At 40.0% G+C, this 21,638-nt stretch overlaps 1 protein-coding gene across 3 annotated transcripts in view; it reads right to left on the bottom strand.

Annotated features, from left to right (window-relative positions):
* urb1 (URB1 ribosome biogenesis homolog) overlaps nt 1-21,638 on the bottom strand; it is a 121,438-nt gene that overhangs the window by 52,381 nt on the left and 47,419 nt on the right. For all 3 annotated transcript variants that reach the window (XM_060833717.1, XM_060833718.1, XM_060833719.1), the window contains 8 exons: nt 20,535-20,705; nt 19,385-19,584; nt 14,754-14,978; nt 10,341-10,517; nt 6,827-7,691; nt 5,693-5,897; nt 4,390-4,576; nt 3,087-3,145 (listed from right to left, as the gene is read on the bottom strand). In XM_060833717.1, coding sequence (XP_060689700.1) covers nt 3,087-3,145; nt 4,390-4,576; nt 5,693-5,897; nt 6,827-7,691; nt 10,341-10,517; nt 14,754-14,978; nt 19,385-19,584; nt 20,535-20,705 — 2,089 coding nt within the window. The remainder of the gene's footprint in view (nt 1-3,086; nt 3,146-4,389; nt 4,577-5,692; nt 5,898-6,826; nt 7,692-10,340; nt 10,518-14,753; nt 14,979-19,384; nt 19,585-20,534; nt 20,706-21,638) is intronic.

The raw sequence follows: 21,638 nt of genomic DNA, 5'->3' as shown, positions 1-21,638 counted from the left end.
GAAGTACTTGACGCAATCAGGCAACTTCAGAGCGGTAAGGCATCCGACCCAGATGGCTTTCAAAGCTGAATTCTATAAAGAATTTACAGGAATATTGGCTGGTCCACTTATGGACATGTATAACTACGCATACAGTCAGGGCTGTCTCCCGCCTTCGTTGAAAGAGGCAAATATCTCTCTTATCCTTAAAAAAGGAAAGGACCCAGAAGATTGCGCGTCATACAGACCAATATCCTTGCTAAATGTTGATTTTAAAATTCTTTCTAAAACATTAGCATTGAGACTAAAAAGGGTATTGCCACATATCATAAAGGAGGATCAGACGGGGTTTATTAAGGGCCGTAGATCATCCAATAATATTAGAAGGGTTTTGAATATGATTCAAGTCTGCCATCAGGGAAAGATACCATGAGTAGTAGTCTCATTAGACGCGGAAAAGGAATTCGATAGGGTTGAATGGTCATATTTGTTTTACACATTGGAAAGGTTTGGCGTTGGAAAGGTGTTTACCAAATGGGTCTCAACATTGTATAGTGATCCCAAAGCAGTTGTGGTTACCAATGGATTAGGTTCAGATAGCTTCAGTGTGGATAGGGGCTGCCGTCAGGGATGTTCTCTCTCGGCATTGCTATTTACGCTAATACTTGAACCACTAGCAGAAGCTATACGAGGCTATGCCAATGGGTGGCCTTGATATGATACCCCACTTAGTGGACGGATCCCACTTTCCCTTTCGGTGGTCCCTGGAGAGTTTCTTATATTTAGGCATTTTTATTGCCTCAGTATTTGGTCAGTTATACAAAGCTAACTTTGTGCATTTATTGGAAAGGATAAGGCAGGATCTCCAGCAATGGGGAGACCTTCCAATTTCCTGGCTGGGTAGAATAGCACTAATTAAAATGAATGTCCTGCCCCGTCTCCTACACCCTATGAGAATGCTTCCGGTGATGCTGCCGAGGCTGGCACTACGTAAATTATATGGCTGGTTGGGTTCCTTTATCAGGAATTATAGACAGCCCCTCATTAAGCTGAAGAAGCTACAGCTTCCATAGGCAAGGGGAGGATTGGATTTCCCAGATTTTAGGAAATATCAGTTAAGTTCCCTATTAAGTTACATAGCCGATTGGGTCTTGTCTGACCCGCAATCAATCTGGCTGGACATCGAGGCTTCTCAAGTAAAATGCCCACTTATTTTATTTTCAGACAAGAGGAAAATCATTACGGATCACTGTAAAAACCCTATAACACTAAACACAATTAAAGTTTGAAATATAATGCGGCAAAAGAGGGCAACTCACATAAAACATCCCCCTATGCTCCGATAGTGGGTGCATGGGGATTTCAAAGAGAAAGTGAGGTCTGCAGATGCTGGAGATCAGAGCTGAAAATGTGTTGCTGGAAAAGCGCAACAGGTCAGGCAGCATCCAAGGAACAGGAAATTCGACGTTTCGGGCATAAGCCCTTCATTAGGAATGGGGATTTCAGCCAGGGTTTACAGATGCCACTTTTAAACTCTGGAGATCCAGGGGTATCTCATATTTAGGGGACCTATTTAAAGAAGGGATCCAGATGTCTTTTGAACAGCTGCGTCAGAAATTCGTATTACCTAATGGAGACTTCTTTCGATACTTCCAAATACGAGATTATATACAGAAGAAGACTACGCTATTAGATAGTCTTTATAAATCAGATATAGAATGTAGAGTGCTACGACCAATGGGGGTATCTTCCATCAGTACTATTTACCATTTACTGCAGGATGCCGTATCGGGAGATATGGACAATCTGCTTAAAACATGGGATCAGGATCTGGGACTAGAAATCTCTACAGAAACGTGGAATGACATTTGGGGAAACGCCAAAAGAATCACCATCTGCAACAGAACTCAGGCTATCCAGCTGAAGATACTTCATAGGGCCCATACAGCACCGGATCGATTGGCAAAATTTAAGGCAGGAGTATCTCCAATGTGTCCCAAATGTAAAATTGAGGTGTGCACTCTTGTACATTGCCTATGGATCTGTCATAAGATCCGTAGATACTGGACTAAAGTAGCAAGTAACCTGACAGAAATTTTAGGAATGGAAATTAAAGTGGACCCTGTATCTCTCGTTTTGGGCTTTTCGAACTTACCCTCCCTGGATATACACGGAAAGAGATTATTTTGTATTCTCTCTTTCTGTGCAAAGAAAAATATTTTGGTAAACTGAGTGGCTGAGGGCCCCCCTGGACTTTCAAATTGGCACAGATTAATTATGGAATGTATTCCTCTTGACTTCCTTACAAATATGGTGCACCGAAAGACCGAATTATTTCATAAAATATGGCAGCCCTTCTTGAATTATATAAATACATATATTTTGACTATCTTAACAAGGGCTTTTATTTAATTGAGATTGCGAACCTGGCTGGTCCGGGGCCCCTTGGGAGAGGAATCCCGCACGAATATGGGTTTTGTTACATTTGATGTTAACACATTCCGAGCATGTATCTCACTATCCAATTTCTGTGTTATCCGTTGTTTTTTTTCTTTCTCTTATTTGAATAATATAAGAGACTTAATTATACACTCTGGTTAGCTGTAGGTTAGACTACTAGTTAGTCGAGTTTTGTTTTTTTCTCTCGGTATTTTTCTTTTGTTAAATTTTGGTTATTATTTATTTAAGATTTAATTATATATCAATGTTTGTACTTGAGAGTTTTGTTTATTTTTGTAAACTTGTGAAAATGATAAATTTCCAATAAAAATATTTATTAAAAAAAAGTTTGATAGCACCATTCCTTCAAGTGAACAAGTAGGCAAGCTATTTTTGTCAGCCATTTACTGATACAGTGCTTATAATTAGGTATTGTCAAATAGGCCAAGCATTGAATATCCAATTACCGTTTTTATACATATACACAAATATGCAACGAAAACATAAATATACACATGTTCACTTAGCATTCTCTCAAAAGACAATTAGATACTGGGAGCTAACAACATGCTGTATCACAAGTGTACTATTTAATTGTAAAAAGGATTTCATTTTCAAGACATTCTTCTGTGTAGATATCATTAAAAATAATTTGTACTTTAACTTACTTTAGTCCTTTCTTTAAAAAGTTGTTCCATTCATCTGAGTCAACCTCGCCAATTGAAACCTGCAAACACAACAGAATTTCAGTAAGGCATTTGATCAGGTTCCCCAAGGTAGGCTATTGAACAAAATATGAAGGCATGGAATTGAAGGTAATTTAGCATTCTGGATCAGAAATTGGCGAGCTGAAAGAAGAGAGAGGGTGGTGGTTGATGGAAATATTCATCCTGGAGTTCAGTTACTAATGGTATACTGCAAGGATCTGTTTTGGGTCCACTGGTGTTTTTCATTTATATAAATGACCTGGATGAGGTCATAGAAGGATGGGTTAGTACATTTGCTGATGACATTAAGGTCAGTAGAGTTGTGGATAGTAATGAAGGATGTTGTAGGTTACAGAAGGACATAGATAAGCTGCAGAGCTGGGCTGAGAGGTGGCAAATGGAGTTTAATGTGGAAAAGTATGAGATGATTCACTTTGGAAAGAATAGCAGGAATAAAGAGTACTGGGCTAATGGTAAGATTCTTGGTATTATGGATGAGCAAAGAGATCTCGGTGTCTATGTACACAGATCCTTGAAAGTTGCCACCCAGGTTGATAGGGTTGTTAAGAAGGCATACGGTGTGTTAGCTTTTATTGGTAGAGGGATTGAGTTTCAGAACCATGAGGTCATGCTGCAGCTGTACAAAACTCTGGTGCGGCCGCATTTGGTGTACTGTGTACATGTCTGGTCACTGCATTATAGGAAGGTTGTGGAAGCTTTGGAAAGGGTTCGGAGGAGATTTACCAGGATGTTGCCTGTTATGTAGGGAAGTTCTTATGAGGAAAGGCTGAGGGACTTGCAGCTGTTTTTGTTAGAGAAAAGAAGTTGGAAAGTGACTTAATTAAGACATACAAGATAATCAGAGGGTTTGATAGGGTGGACAGGGAGAGCCTTTTTCCATGGATAGTGATGGCTAGCATGAGGGACATAGCTTTAAATTGATGGGTGATAGATATAGGAGAGATGTCAGAGGTAGTTTCCTTACTCAGAGAGTAGCAGAGGCATGGAACGCACTGCCTACAACAGAACTAGACTCGCCAACTTTAAGGGCATTTAAATGGTCATTGGATAAACATATGGATGAAAATTGAATAGTGTAGGTTAGATAGGCTTCAGATTGGTTTCACAGGTCGGTGCAACACCAAGGGCCGAAAGGCCTGCATTGTGTTGTAATGTTTTATGTTGTATAATAAAATGGAAACAACTTTGTTTCTAGCAGTGGACCATGATTGAATTCAAATGAAGCTATAATTGTGACACTTACTACCAGCTCCTGTAACCTGCCCAGCATTGCTGTTTCAGTCTCCTGCATGCTTTCCTCCTGATCCTTGCTGTTGCTATAGGTGGCAGCTACCCATCGGAGACAGGCCTTTAACATGGATTTTCTCCATGATCGTAGGTCTTCAGGATTATGTTCCAACGCAGTGCAGACTGCATCTGCCAAAATCCATCTGCAATTAAATGACTCAATTTTACAGACTCTGTTATCTTACTAAAAATACAAGTTAGAAACGAAACTTGAAGACTGATTAGATGCTAAAAATGTTGTAGCTTAACATCAAAACCTTCGTAGTTCACAAAAATGCACTGAACACTAATGCTAAATATTGTATGATTAACAAACTTGTAAATTTATGAGTCATACAATAGAGTTGGAGAAAAACCATAACATTTATAAATGTAGTCCTGGAATAAAGACATCTTAGCCTCGAGTCCGCAACTGGCTGAATTGGCACTACTTTTATTTCTAAGTTGAATGTCTATGTGCTTGAATTCCATGCCATGGATTGATGAACTTATTTATTGCTGGCATTGAAAGAACATTGCACTTGAGGCAGTGTTGTTTTTCAGCTGAAATATTAAACTACGGACCTTTGCAGGGGACACAGCAGATCCCATGGCACTATACTGAAGATGATGAAGGGAGTTCTTATAGTGTCCCGGTCAATAGTTTTCCCTCAACTGACATCTAAAATAAATTAACTATTATTTTCTTCATCTGAGCGAACTTGCCATGTTCAAAAGTTCAGCAGTTTATTGCTCAGCACACAACAGAAACCAGGCTTCAGAAGTATTTGATTGGCTTTGAAGTGTTTTGAGGCATTAGCAAGTTGCTACATAAGTGTAGTTTATCATTCTTCCTTTCAAGGTTTCATGAGATGAAAACCATAGCTGCTCAGAACCCACAGTTTGGTTTGGAATCATTTACAGATTGACACAAAATTATATTAAAAATGCTCATTTCTCTCCCACTTCTGCAAAAAAACAGAAAATTCAGTCCTATTGAGAAACATAATCCACTGACAAGAACATTTGAACTCGTGCAGCTAAGTCACTGGATTTCCATGTTCTAAATACCCTATATGCACACCTTATATACAAACCTCTCCCTTTGTTTAATGGGCCTCCTTAATGTCCATTTTCCTACTCAAGAATTTGGACACCCTTTCCACTAACTCCTCCTTTGCTTCAGTGTTGTTTTCTTACATTGGTGTGGAACACCTTGACAAACTATTCTCCATTAAAGACACTATGGAAATGACATTCAAAGCAAATGAAGAATCTACCTTGAAGAACTGGCTGTTTTCTCCAACATTGCAGGTAATTGTTCCATTATAGATAACACATCGTTGTGTGATGACAATGATTTCACTAATTTGGAAAGTACTTGCATTTGCAAATCAACTTCATTGGGTGGATCGTCTGATGCAATAGAGCTTACAAGTCTCTTCCACATGGTTTCTTTAATAAACATCAGGACATCTGCAAGGACTGAATTAGGACAAAATGTCATCTTTAGACATTGCAAAAATGTTAATTGAATTACTTGGTCGTACTAGGCATATCACAAAGATGGCAATTCAATAGGTGATCACAGGCGTTGTCACAGAGGGCTACAGAACAGAAAAACACCCTTCAGTCTATCAAGTCTGCACAGGTCAAAATCAGCTACCAAACTAATCTAATCCCATTTTCCAACATTTGGTCTGTTTCAAATCTTCATTCTGTTACTTCTGTATAGGAAACACTTCCTCTAACAACTGAGTTACAACAAAAGTTCATCTGGGTACATTTCTATTGAAAAGTCATTTCTTCTTTTAGCTGAACATTTTAAAACATGTTTATCATTGAAAATTTACTTTCTCCCTGTCAAGGACAACATTAAAACAGAGATGAGGAGGGTGAGAATCTTTGGAAGTCTGTTCCTCAAGAGGCAGTGGATGCAGATGAATAAGGGTTGAATGATTATTGGGAATATGCAGGAATGAAGAGTTGAGGTGAAAGTCAGGTCAGCCACAATCAGCAGGTGTGAAGGGCAAGGAACCTTGCTCTTGTGTGTACGTTTGTAATTAGTTTTAGATAATCCAATGGATAGTCCACATCAACATGCCTCACTGACAAGAAACCATGGAAATTATTGCAGAATTTTCAGAATAATGTATGTCCCATTCACCCCAATTTACAGCCATTTGACAGGGGCTAAAGGGCCTTAAAAAGTTAACCCATCTATATATTAAGAGAAATGTCAAAAGCCTAGTTGTTGCAGCAACAATTTATTGACATTAACAAATAAAACATTCCAATTGTGGCATGTTCATGGTAACAAATGATCTATTTTAATGTGTTTCCCCAAAATAAGAAAAATGGAATTGAAAGAATTAGACAAGTACAAGAAGAATATATATTAAAATGTTAATCACCATTCTTTGGTCGGGCATAACCACTTTTTCCTTGGCACTGTAGATACGTGTTAAACAGTGAAAGATAAACAGCCATATTGCTTCGCAGATATTTCATTCTCCCTGCAACTAAGCACCAAAGTTCAAACTGTAAAAGATAAGTGCTGCTACGTTGAATGAGTATCTCACAAATCGAGAGGGAAGTTTCAGTCATGCGATTCAAGCAATGAACAAAAACATCTGGTTTCACAAGTTGTGAAAAGAGTGGCTCTTTCTTCAGGACTCCAAGAAGGACCTTCTCCAACTCTTCACTGCGTGAAGACTGCAGGAGTGTACCTAAAGCATTGAAATGGTTACACGATAGCACCAGATCACCTCTGCCTGGAGCATCCTGGTTATTTTCTGTGAGAATTTGGACCAATGTTTTCCCATACATGGTTAATTGTATTCTCCCACCACAACCATTCTCAGGTTTACACTGGATGGCTAAACATTTTTCTGGGAGTTCCAACATGGATGCCACAAGTTCTTTGAGCTGAGTTGTATCTATATAGCCATGGAATATCTCCAGACCTTCAAAAGGTAAGGACTTCTTGTCACTCACGGTTGAATTCTCCTCAGTTGTCTTTTTCCTTTCAAGTTCTTTGAATGCAGCTTCAGTGATAGCTTTAAAATAAGTCGCTACTCCATCCATGTGGCCAAGTCGATGCAATGAAGGGGCACTATGTTGGAGTAGGCTCAGGGTTTTAGAAGTAAGGTGGGCCGACAGCATCTTGAAACTGACAGGGTTTAGGCTGTGTGGTATTGCGGTCTTTAATTCCAAAGCCAAGAACCACTGTTCCAATGTTGGGTGTTTAAAAATGGCCAATAACATGCTTTCCAGGACCTGAAATTAACAGTGGAGCATAAAACGTACAACATAAACAGTGAAAATTACAATAGGGATAAAACTCCTGCAAATACACATCATTAAGTTAGCTCTTGAAAGGAAAAGATAGAAATTATTCCATCTCAAATTTTAAGAATCAATCTTTTCAAGTTCAAAACTGGGTTCTGACTACATCCCAGAAATATCAGCCTTTTCCAAAAACTCTTTCAGAAAACTAAACTGGCTTTCTGACTTATAAAATTAGTAATAATGTTAAATATTGAATTCCCCATGATGTTATCCAGCACTGTAAAATCTAAGGACCTCACCTCCAACCCGATGTCGCTGCAGCATGCCAACAAGAGAAAATAAACACTCAATGTTCTCTAGCTTTCATGTAGACACATTTGTGTCGTACGAAAGTAGGCTCAAGAATCCATTTCGTCCCTTGTCTCACAACAATAAAGTCTTATGTTTTATCATCAAGTTTGTGCAGTTAAATCTACCTTCGCCAGGAAAAGAAAACAGAAGCATTGGGCCCAGAATCCCTGAATTGGGTAATGGGAAAATAAATTAAACAAAGTTTCCAGCTGATCAACTAGTAAGTCCTACATGCTTTTGAATGCCAAATGAGTACAACATCAGGACCAACTGATATCAACAAGAGAAAGGTGAGGACTGCAGATGCTGGAGATCAGAGCTGAAAATGTGTTGCTGGAAAAGTGCAGCAGGTCAGGCAGCATCCAAGGAGCAGGAGAATCGACATTTCGGGCATGAGCCCTTCTTCAGGAATGAGGAGAGTGTGCCAAGCAGGCTAAGATAAAAGGTAGGGAGGAGGGACTTGGGGGAGGGGCATTGGAAATGCAATAGGTGGAAGGAGGTTAAGGTGAGGGTGATAGGCTGGAGTGAGGCTGGGGGAGGAGAGGTCAGAAAGAAGATTGCAGGTTAGGAAGGTGGTGCTGGTTGGGACTGAGACAAGGTGGGGGGAGGGGAAATGAGGAAACTCGAGAAATCTGAGTTCATCCCTTATGGTAGAGGCGGATTCCTAGAACACCTCTGGGACATCCTGACCAACCAACCCAACCATCTCGTGGCTCAACACTTCAACTCCCCCTCCCACTCCACCAAGGACATGCAGGTCCTTGGACTCCTCCATCGCCAGACCATAGCAACACAACGACTGGAGGAAGAGCGCCTCATCTTCTGCCTAGGAACCCTCCAACCAGTTGGGATGAACTCAGATTTCTCCAGTTTCCTCATCTCCCCTCCCCCCACCTTGTCTCAGTTCCAACCCTCGAACTCAGCACCACCTTCCTAACCTGAAATCTTCTTCCTGACCTCTCCGCCCCCACCCCCACTCCAGCCTATCACTCTCACCTTAACCTCCTTCCACCTATTGCATTTCTAACGCCCCTCCCCCAAGTCCCTCCTCCCTACCTTTTATCTTAGCCTGCTTGGCACACTCTCCTCATTCCTGAAGAAGGGCTCATGCCCAAAACGTCGATTCTCCTGCTCCTTGGATGCTGCCTGACCTGCTGCGCTTTTCCAGCAACACATTTTCAACTCTGCTATCAACAAGAGTTGAATATTCATTCCAAGTGTGTGAATCACAATGAATCTAGGAATGAGTTGTGATTCCATATGGCACATTTCTGATGGACTGACCAACCAAGTTTAGAAGAGTGATTAGTTAAAGGCCAGGGTGCCAAATTGCTGACCTGTGGGCTCCTAAAGCTGGAGAATAAACAGGAGGCTCTGCATCACTCACATATTAACAGGCCTACCAGCTGAGACAGTGATGTGTCAAAGTAGTGGTGATTGTGGTGGGGAAACAGAAAGAGGAGAGAAAAAGGAAGGGGGAAGAGAAAAACAAAGAGATACAGAGAAAAGAAAGGGAGAGAGAAAAAAGACAGAGAGAGATAGAAAAAAGAGAAAGAGTGAACTAAAGGGAGACAATGTGAGAGAGAAAAGTAGAGATGAGTTTTCCTTATTTTTGTATTTATCATTGTTATATTGTTGTGTTCTTTTGGGAGCTGCAGTTGTTGTTACCTGGTAGACATAGGAAGGGGATTGGGTCTCTTATGATTTCATGTCCAATTGCCCCACCTGAGTCTACCATGTTGGGGAGGCCTACATATGTTCTAGGCCATATAGGCTGCCAGATGCCAACTGGAAATCCCACTTGGCAAGGGATGAAGGCTTTAATTAAAAATCCACCACTTGACAGGTGTAACCTGAGCCAGCTGCTCTGTAACTGTCTCAGAGTCAGGACTGTGGTGCTGCACCATTGTGATGGGTGGCAGCACAAAATTGCAAGCTTATTCACCTGCCCTATTCTTTGAAAATTCTGCCCAAACTGCCAAAGTTCACACGGTGGGTAATGGCCATTCTGGTGACATACTGAAGTACAACCAGCCTGAATCTCTCCAATAAAACATCACCATCATCAACAAGTGAGTGAATGGGAGACAGTAGACAAGAAAAACAGTATGAACAAAGGAATCTTTTTGACTTCAGATGTAGACATGCAGAAAAAAGTGCACCAACCTCACAGAGATGCTAATTTGTGCCTCTGCAACATATAAACAACAGCAGTGACCCACAGGCACTGTGACTGAACACCAAATCTTTTCAGTACAAAGAGAATACAGGGGTCTGAGGGGTTACCTGGTCCTTCTTTATCTCTCCATCTACGATAAGATCAAGGTCCATGAAAAGCTCAGGTTCCCCTTCTTTTATTAACTTCCTCTCGATGGTATCATCGATTTGTTCACATCTCCATAACATCAATTTCAAAAGATCCATAAATAGTCCAATCAGCTCTAAGCCAGTGCCCCTTTTCATCTGAAACAATAAAAAAAAGTCAGAAAGCACCAGAATAAGTCATCTCCATCAAGGAATTACAAATTAGGTAGCAATAATTCTTCACCTCGTTCCCAGTCATCAATGCAATCATCAAATAAAAAGTGAAAGTACTGGTGTAAATCAGAAATAAAAATAGAAATTGCTGGAAAAGCTCAACAGGTCTGGCAGCATCTGTGAAGAGAAATCAGAGTTAATACTTCTGGTCTGGTGACCCTTCCTCAAAACAGATGGTAGCGAGGAAAATGTAGCTTTTTATGTTAGCCATGAACAGTCTCCATCAACCGTGATTCACCCTCCCAGAACGATCATAATGTACTCCTTTGTTCTTTCTCTTTGGATTCTATCCTCACCTAACATTTACCCCTCGCCCCCTTCCCCACACTATATTCTACTTATAAACTGATCTTTTCCTAGCCACCATCAGTTCTGAGGAAGGGTCACTAGACCCAAAATGTTAAATCGGATTTCTTTTCACAGATGCTGCCAGAGCTGCTGAGCTTTTCCAGCAATTTCTGGTTTTGAGAACGCAATCACCAAAATTGTTAAGCAGAAAACACTTTCAGGAGTATACTGTTTTAAGATCATAGATTTGAGGTAACTGACATATTCCTGGAGCTTTACAATAATACATTGAAAGCACATGAGATCAGCCGCACTACCAACAAAGTATACTGATTTTGGTGTTTTCAACATGAGAACATTAAAAACTGAAATGAGCAGAAAACATTAGGAACAACTAAAACTAAAACCCTCCAAGTCCACTAAACATCTTGTCCAAAACTTAGGTAGTTAAGACACATATGGATTGAGTGATGTAATGTGTAAGATATGTTTTACTGTGAGTAAATCCAGCTCAGATTGCTTGCTGCTATTGTTTCACAAACAAATAGAAAGAAAATGATGGAGAGGATAACTCTGTCTGTCCTAAAATATTGTGATCCCGTGAATGGACATTTCTAATCATACTGAGCAAGAAAGAATTAAATATCTTATTAAACTAAAAGTGCCAAATGTCACAGTACGGGATTTGCCATCGGATTGTGTCTAAAAGGGTCTGAAAAATATACTACTTCTCTTATAATAGCAGGTACTGCTTTAGAGATTGGGCATTTATGGAAGCCCTTTATAAATTGATACAAATATTGTATGAGAATGAAGACCTGGGTCAAAGTTTGAACCTGCTGCCCATGATTCACAAGATGGTAACAAATCACTCTCTGTTTCTGCCAACCATGCTGAGGGCCAGAGAAGATCCTGCTGATTGTGGTAAAACAAGAGGTAAGGCCAGATAAAATATCCCAGGGGTTCTTGGTTTTCTGTCAAGAGATGTCACCTGAAGTATGTGCTTGTGAAGAGCTGATGGTGTAGTGGTAATGTCACTGGGCTGGCCTGTCCGAAATACAAGGCTAGTGTTCTGGCAAAGTGGGTTTGAACACCACCATAGCAGGTTTGAATCCAATAAAAGTCTGGAACTAAAAAGAGCTAACTTAAATTGTGACGACGTATCTAAAGTTGGAAATTCCTATCTAGTTCACCCAGTGTGTCCTTACCTGTTCAAGCCTACATGTGACACCAGAGTTGTGGCTGATTTTTAAATGCCTTTTGGGCAATTAGGGCTGGGCATTAAATGTGGGCCCGGCCAGCAATGCCCATGGTCCATGAACGAATAAAGAAAAAACATTCACGAACATGGAATTCAGGTCAACATTTCTCAAACATGATCCTCAATATAACAGATTAAAACAGTGCATTGCTGCCCCCCGATGTAAGGCCAATGTAAATACGACACAAGATCTGTTTTATTTGGAGCAAGGGAGGACTGCAGAAGCTGGAGATCAGAATCACAAAGTTGACTCTCCTGCTCCTCGGATCCTGCCTTGCCTGACCTGCTGTGCTTTTCCAGCACCACACTTTTTGAATCTGTTTTATTTGGAACCAACACTAACAGTGCCCAGGTATTCTGATAGCAGGGCATGTTAAAGTTGTGCATAAGGATCATCCAGAAACCCCATCATAGCAGATTCCTTGTGAATTACCCGTGAAACTCAAGATTCTGGTTGGCAATTCATCTGGGTCCTCCAAAAAAGTCCTGACTCAGCTTAGGTTAATAATTTCCCAGAAAAGAATCTGAGGATTAAAATCCCAGGTAACTATTAATCTGAACAGCAAATCACAACTTCCCTCCAACCCCAGTGAACCCAGATTCTCCAATCCAACTACACTTTCCTGACCCCCAACCCAATCCCACTCTGCTTCTGACCCAACCAAATCCAACTGGTCCGACAACTGACACCCCATCCCCATCCAACCCTAGACTTTATAACCACTCTCTACTATAGAACCTGACACAGAAGACCTTAGTCCGACCCAACATTCTTTCCTACAAGTGAACCAGACAATCCGCTGACATGAACGGCACTCCCCAACCCCTGGTCTGCACCCCACCCCAGATCAGATTCCACACAGACCCAGTAATACCCCCACCACACCTGTCAAGCACAACCCCAACTACTCTTGCCAGAACTAACACACCTTTGACCTACTCATTCAGTTAAATGACACTCTACCCAACTGGTGTTTCACCCATCTGACACACTGACACCCTTAACCAACTGGTCCCTAACTTCACAAATTATCTTCTGTGCTTACCCTGTCAAAGTGGGCAAAAGTGAGGACTGCAGACGCTGGAAACCAGAGTTTAGATCAGAGTGGTGCTGGAACTGCACAGCAGGTCAGGCAACACCCGGGGAGGAGGAAAATCGACGTTTCGGGCAAGAGCTCTTCATCAGGAAGTATGAATTCTTCTTAGAGTATAGTACCGAGTGAGTCCTTTGTAGTTCTGAGAAAGTGTGGCCCTCAGCTGAGGCAGGGCTGACTGTAGAGAGGTTAGGTTCCGGCACATGGCTGCGAGTGTGGACTGAAGGATCCGGAAGGAGAACTGTTTCTGGTGGTTTGATGAAGGGCGCTTGCCCAAAACATTGATTTTCCTGCTCCTCGGATGCTGCCTGACCTGCTGTGCTTTTCCAGCACCACTCTGATCTATACGCTGTCAAAGTGACTGGTTGCACTTGGTACTCATTTAAATCACAGAGCACGGCACACTGACTGCTGCACATGGCTCAATGATCAGCACTGCTGCCCTATGTCGTCAGGAACATGGGTTTAACTCCAGCCTTGGAGTTTGCATGTTCTCTCCACATCTGTTTGGGTTTGTGCCAGGTGCTCTGGTTTCCTCCCACAGTCCAAAGATATGCAGGTTAGGTAGTTTGGCAGTGCTACATTGCCCGTAGTGTCCAAGCATGAGTTGAATAGGTGGATTAGCTATGGTTAATGTGGGGTTACAGGATTAAGGTTGGGGTCTGGGTGGGATGTTCTTTGGACACCTGATGCAGACTCGATGGGCCCACTGGCCTCTTTCTTCACTGTAGGGATTCTGTCTATTCAAGTGACATTGTTCTACAAGTTCCTCTTTGTTGTTAAATTTCTGGACAGGTCAGTGGGTGGGGCTGTTGAGGATTCTCTAGGGCAGTAAGCACATAAAAGTAGATTAAAAAATTATATTTTCATGCTTCAGGGTCAATTCATCTTCACAACTGAAGAAGTACAATAAATACTCCATCACAAATTGATGGCCAAGGCGAATAAATGAGGTGCAGTTTGGGAGTTAAATTTCAGATATTTCTCTGAAGCAAATAGGCCTTCTTATTGAATTAAAGCAAAATACAGTAATTGCTAGAAATCTGCAATAAAAATAGAAAATGCTGGAGAAACTCAGCAGCTCTGGTGACATGTATGGGGGGGATTGACAGAGTTAACATTTTGAGCTCAAAATGACACTTATTCCAAACAGGATACACTGTCCCATTGCAACCTTTCAACATAAACCAGCACTTCATTCAAACCTTACTCTGATAGTAGAGGCTTAAAATCTAGAATCACATTACTCGCTTCAGAATAAGCAGAACAAACAGGAATTCCACTTTCCAAAGCAAAGTGTAGGCGAGGAGTAATATAAAAAAGGAAAATACCGTGGATGTTGGAAATCCGAAAGTAAACTAGAAAATACTGGAATTATTTAACAATGAATATTTTGTGTTTTGGTTTTAAGCTGTGTATCATACTTGAGAGAGATTATTTCAACATTAAAGGAACAGATATTTGTGCATAAAACTATAATTTTTTTTCTGTTGTCCTGGTAACAAGCATCATACTCACTTTACTAAAGTTCTCCACAGTGGTTCGAATGTATAAAATCACCTGCTTCACAGCCAGAACCAGCTCATGGAGGCACAATTTTGTAACAGCTTGTATCAAATCTTCTTTAACCTCATCACTTAGAAGGGTTCTACTTCCCATTCCATATGCACCCATTAGAAGGCTGCAGAATGTAGTATCTTCCAATAGTGCAGGACTCATTGTATCTGAACCAAACTGTTCAAACTGTGGATAAATTTCAGAAAAATAGATTTTCGTCAATTAATCTGTAAGATCAGTTAACATGACATCTAATATCCCTTATGAATATGAAATTACACCTGCAGATAAATCTATGGAACTGTACAAATTTTGTAATCACAGTTTGCACTTGTCGAATCCAGCACCCTATGATCCTGCACCCACTGTACTTCCAGTTTTCTGAAGAATCTGCAGGGCATCTGGTTCTCCGAAGAAGAAGCATTTTACATGTAGCAAGGTAGACTTCCAGAAAATCAACTGATACCACGGTAGTTTCAAGTTACCATCAGAAGTTTGCATAAGGGAACCTTTTTTTTTGAGTCAGCATCTTCAGGATAAAAGACAGGGGGTGGGGAGTGGAATTGTTTACAAAGTCCCACTCTGCCAAGACAGAGACCTGGTATTGACGTACAGGGTGTATTAACCTGTTCGGCGATGTCTGCAACACTCATTCTGCCAGCATTGAGATAGAAATAATTTTCTTGAGTATTTTGATAAGTCTTTAAATACAAATGCAAAATGTTGTTCTTGTACGTCTTATACACGGAATTGGTTTTATTTATATACTTAAAAATTTAAAAACAATATGTCCACTTCTTTGAAGCAGTTTGCAATTGGTTATAGAACGTCCTGTTTGAATTCTCCAGAATGCAATGCAGTTTATTCCATTATCTCAGTAAGTTCTAAAGCTCATCCCAGCTAATTAACTCTTTGGGAAGGAGGCATCACCTGTGGCTAAATAAAGTTAACCAAATAGTGTCAAATTGAAAGAAACATTGCACAAATCGGTAAAGATTTTGGTAGGTCAGAAGATTGGTCAGATTTTAACAATACCCAGCAAAGAATGACTAAAATAAAAAGAGAATATGAAAATGTTAGTTAGTGATGTAAAATAGATCATAAAAGTTTCTATAATATTTAAATAGAAAAAGAATAACTCGAGCTAGTGATAGTCTTGGAGAGTGAGAGTTTGGGGAATTGGTAATGGAAAACAAGGCACTGAGCACATAATTTGCTTCTGTCTTCACTTTTGAAGTCTTAAAAAAATTCCTTAAAGAAAATGGAGAATCAAGAGGTAAAAGGGAGGGAGGAACTAAGACAATAACCAACATTAAGGAAAAAGGTGCCAGGAAAACTATGAGACCTAAAGCCAACATGTTCCCAGGATAAAGTAGCCTGTGCATCCTACTGCCTTAAAAGAAGTAGCTGCAGTAATAGTAGAGGCACTGGTCATAATCTGGAAGTCTCCCAGTGGACTGGGAATGCAACACCTTTATTAAAGAAATGAGGGAGACAGAAGGCACGAAATAATAGGCCAGTTAGCCTAACCTCTGTCAAATGGAGATTACTAATGTCTATTATTAAGGAATTTATTGCAAGACAGTCAGAAAATCATAATGCACAATCATGGTTTAGTGAAAGGAAAGTTGTATGTAACAAATTTTTTACAGATCTTTGAGGAAGTTAAGAAAAGTGGATAAAAGGGATCACGTAGATGCAGTGCACCTGGATTTCCAAATGCACGCTGCAGCAAAGGTTACTGCAAAAGATAAGAGCACATGGTGTGGGGAGTGGCATGGATAAAGGATTGGTTAGCTAACAGGAAATTGACACTAGGATAAATGGATCATTTTCATACTGGCAAATTGTAATGAACATAATACTACAGGGATCAATGCTGTAAAACATTTTGATATGTGTATATTTCTGTCATACTATAATGTAAGGCCTTCCTTTGTGTTTTAATATGTCTTATATCTGTTCTTGAGTTCAAATGTAGCCATTTGTGAGGAGCAGTGACACTTTGAGCTTTAAACTGTATCACAGGAAGATAGGGTTATGACAGGAGAAAGATTCTGACCAAGGATATTATTGCTGGGAAAATCAGGGACACAGACAGACATATGCACAAAACAGGAGGTCACTGGTGGTCTAGATGCTTTGACTACAACAACTGATGTGGACACTAACCTCTCAGGAATGTGAGAGTGACTTCTTCCTGCCCTACCATGCCATAGAAATCACACCCATTGTTGGCATGCACCTGGGAACATCTTTCCTGCTGATAGTAGGTATAACCACATGTAGGTGGTCTTTCATAGACACGGTGGAATTGGTAACCCAAGCAGGTGACCTAATTTAAGACATTACAGGTCAAGAGACAAGGATCAGAAAGGTGTATAAAGCCACAGTCCTCAAGATTATTACTGCTGCAATCAGGAAGCATGACTTGATCAGTCACAGGAAGTTGTGGGGAGTTAGATGGCAGAGCAAACCCACAGTAACATGGAATCTCATTAAGCAGCTGGTGTTTTGAGTTTATTGCTTAGTAAATTAATAAAGAACTACCACATGAAGAGGAAACTACAGATGAAGCTTGTTTTGTGCTATTGATATCTACAGTATTGGCTAAGAACTTCAGAGGATAGTGAGGTGCTTTGTTCAAGAGTCTTACCAATGCTAGGACCTCAACTACTTGGAATCTATATCAATGACTTGGATGATGGGACTGAATGTATGGCAGATAAATTTGCTGATGACAACATGATAGGAAGAAAGCAAGTTGAAAAGAACAGGTAAAGAGTCTGCAAAGGCATGTACACAGGTTAAGTGAGTGGGCAAAAATTTATCCGATGGAGAATAACATGTGAACTTGTTCATTTTGGAAGAGGAAAGCAGGATACTATAAATGGAGCGAGATTGCAGTAGAACTTTGGTGATATGGAGGGATCTGTTACTGTACACAAATGACAAAATGTTAGTTTGCAAGTACAGAAAGTGATTGACACGGCAAGGGGAATGGAATATCAAAGAAAGAACGCTTTACTGCAGCTGCACAGGGCCTTGGTGAGACCACTGCTGGAATTCTAGTTTCCTTATTTGAAACAGATTTATTACAATAGAAGCAGTTCACAAAAATTCACTCTTCCTGGGATGATGGGCTTATCTTGTGATGAAATAGGTCAGCCCACACCCATTAGAGATTAGGAAAATGATAAGTTATTTCACCAAAACATACAGCACCTTAGAGGACATGAGAGGGTGGATACACAGAGGCTGCTTTCTCATGTAGGGGTGACAAACCGGGGGCACAGCTTAAAACTAAGAGGCCTCACTTTTCAGTTGGAGCTGAGGAGAAATATCTGGTCTCAGTACTTGGAATTCCCTTTCCCAGAAAACAGAGGAGGCTAGGTCAGTGAACTCATGAAGACAGAGTTAGATTTGATTGACAAGAGACTTTAGGGACATGGACAGGAAAGTGAAATTGAGACCACAATCTAGTCAGCCATGATCTGATTAAATGCAGAGCAGGCTTGAATATGCAAATAGTCTACTCCTCCTCAGAAATCCTACGTTTCCACAAATTACTTCTTTTCAGTTGTGGCTGTTGCAACGTATGGGAAAGTAGTAGTCAATTTCACAGCCAAGCCCTGCAAACAGTGATGAGATAAATGCTCCTGAATAACAGCACTGTAGGTAAACAACAAAATGTTAATATGCAAGTACAGCAAGTGATGAGCAAGACAAGCAAAATGAAATATAAAAGTAAGGAAGTTTTATAGCAGCTGAACAGGGCTTTGGTGACACCACTGCTGGAATTCTGAGTGGAATTCTGGTTTCCTTATTTGAAAATAGGTTTAATTGCATTAGATGCAGTTCAAATAAAATTCCCACAACTCTTTCTGGGATAATGGGCTGAACAGTTGAGATGGTATATAGACAGTGAAGAGAATGAGGCCAAAGGTGGGTTCCTAGGGTACACTTGGGTTAACGTGCAAGGGGAAGCCCCTCTCAGCAATATGGTATAGGAGTTACCTTTGAAAGAATCTGGAGAGTGGTGCACGAACAGTGGAGTGCATTGGTATAGACAGAATGATGGAAATGAGGTTTATGGCATGTTTAATTATGTCAAAAGTGAAAAGAAGATCAAGAATAATATGAAGTAAGGTAACAGACTCAAGATACTTGAATATAGGTCTGACCAATATGGCCCTGCACTGTAAATGGAGAGGAAACTAAATTTGAAGTGGTTCAATTAAGATCTTAACAATAAGACAATAAACACACTGAATGTCTTTTTTCTCCCCCCTGGACATACACAAAAGAAACATTTTTGAACAGTGTAGTAAAAGATCACACCTGAGTTGAGCCAGAACATTAACACTAACTACACAGATTTTAGGTTATACTATATATACCACTGTGCTAATTAAAATCAAAAATGTTTCTAGGAATCGAATCCAAGAATTGATGATCAATATGTAAACTGCCAGCACGGAGAGTATTTGAAATTAATACGATTAGTACTAACAGTATAGACACATAGTGATTTTACTGTTAAATGCCAACCCAGCTGTTGAATGAACCCACATAGAAATTCAATTTCTTACCAGTGTTTGCTTGGTTTGTTGTGGGATCCAAAGCCTGTAATATTTGTGCAGCTGGAGAATATTTTTGTGCATAGTTTGGTTTTCAGGCAATGAATCCAGTTCTTTGTCATACGACTGTAATACCAGGCACAAAGCTAATGGATCTTGTTGCACATGTAGAATATCAGTCATAACAACAGAAAGATACCTCAGAACAGCATCTAAAACAGAACATTAAGATGGGAATCAGTAAATGAGACAGCTGATTATTTAGTTTTATTCAGTTGAGGCTTTTAGCCTCAAGTTCAAGACATTGAAGAACAAATTCAAGATATCAGATATGTTACCCCTAAACTGAAAGCTTCACCCATTAAAACATATACAAACGCACTTATTTTGTTTAAAAAGATTGTTTAGCTTCATTTGTTCATGATAACACCAAGCAACAACTGCTTCTGCAATGTGAAATCTATTTCAACAATTATGTGGAGATTCTGAGCAAGTCGAACAATTGTATACAAGCAAAGGATGTAGAGTTGAAAAGCGTGGTGCTGGAAAAGCACAGCTGGTCAGGCAGCATCCGAGAAACAGGAGAGTTGACGTTTTGAGCATAACCTCTTCGTCAGGAATGATGAAGAACTTATGCTCGAAACGTCAATTCTCCTGCTCCTCGGATACTGCCTGACTGGCTGTGCTTTTCCAGCACTACACGTTTCGACGCTGATCTCCAGCATCTGTGCTCCTCACTTTTTCCAAGCAAAGGATGTAGCCAAATGAAACTATAAGTAAAGCGGGAGAGAAAAGGAGAAAATGGAATACAACTTTCACCTTGCACACACATCATCATGACTCTTTGTTGGATCCTATCTGAACTTATAGGTGAAGCATCAGATTGAGAGGTGCAATGAAGATACTTTGTCTTTATTTGTGCCCATCAAAAACACACAATTTCAATAGAATAAAGAATAAAATGACAGAATTAGGGAATCAGACTCCAGATACATTGATTATAGGTCTGACCAACACGGCCCTGTACTGTAAATGGAGAGGAAACTAATTTGGAGCGGCTCAATTAAGGTCTTAATAATAAGACAACAAACACATTGAATGTTTCTTTTCAGGACACACACAGAAGAAACGGTTTTAGATCCAAGATCATTCATCATTTCACCTGTTCCATTAACGTTTCCTAAAATAATTTTGTTCTTGGCTTCCAAAGCAGCTGTAACCAGAGGACTGAAAGGAAAGGTCTGTGCAATCATATTCTCACTCAAAGCAAATCCAATCTCTTCATTCAGACCTTCACTGGTCTCCATAATAACATCCACCATATCCAGAACATCTGAAAGACAATAAAAGGTTAGAAAATCATTCTGTACAAAGTGAATATAATTGGCTTAGTAATGATCCATTTCACTTTACACAGTTCATGGCACTTACATGTGTTTCACTGGATGATGTTCACTGAGCAGATGTATTTATTCTAGTACAATTGATTCCTCACCCCTCATTCAGATTAATGGACAATAGTGATATATATGAGAAGAAAATATTTCAGAGTTTGCACATTATTTATATATAGGGGATAAATATAGGGAGTTAACATAGTAATTCTCCCACTTCAGTTGGTAGGGGATTTGATAATGTGTTGATTGTTCCATTTCATAAATCTATGTTCAAATTCAGTTTGGATTGACATGATGAAAATCTCTGCATTCTGTTGGGCAAAATGTCCTCTGAAAAAGAGGTATGTGTGGTCTTATTTAAGTTCCTAGTGCTTCTGAGTCTACAACACAATACTGCTCCTGTCAGTAATGTTACACAGAGAAGCCACACAATTGCTGCTATAGAAAGTGGAAAAGTATTTATAAGGATTCACTCTCTTTTGAAGTCAGAGGGGAAATTCATTGATGGAGTTCAGAGAAAATGGATTTCTAACCATTTAATATTTGGCTTGGGAATTCTTGATGTTGAAATGGAAAGCATTTCACCAACCACAAATAACATAACACAAGGAACAAGAGTAGTACATTGGTCTCTTTACCATTTACGTTCGTAGCTGATGTGATTTTAAACTTTGACTCTACAGTCCTGCTTATCCCTGATAATCTTTCATCAACTCGAATATGAATTACAAGTTAAATGCAAAAACCAGGACTATTTGTTTCAGTGCAAATAGCAAATGATTTTTTCGAGCATTAAACAAAGTGGTCAAAACATTGTCAGTGGTTATACACAATTGCCTAATATGAGATTATAGAGAAGGCATAAAATG

Source organism: Hemiscyllium ocellatum, chromosome 12 (genome assembly GCF_020745735.1).
Source record: "Hemiscyllium ocellatum isolate sHemOce1 chromosome 12, sHemOce1.pat.X.cur, whole genome shotgun sequence".
NCBI classification, from domain to species: Eukaryota; Metazoa; Chordata; class Chondrichthyes; order Orectolobiformes; family Hemiscylliidae; genus Hemiscyllium; species Hemiscyllium ocellatum.
Note: the sequence above shows the minus strand (reverse complement) of the source record. Positions and strands in the feature narration are given on the sequence as shown.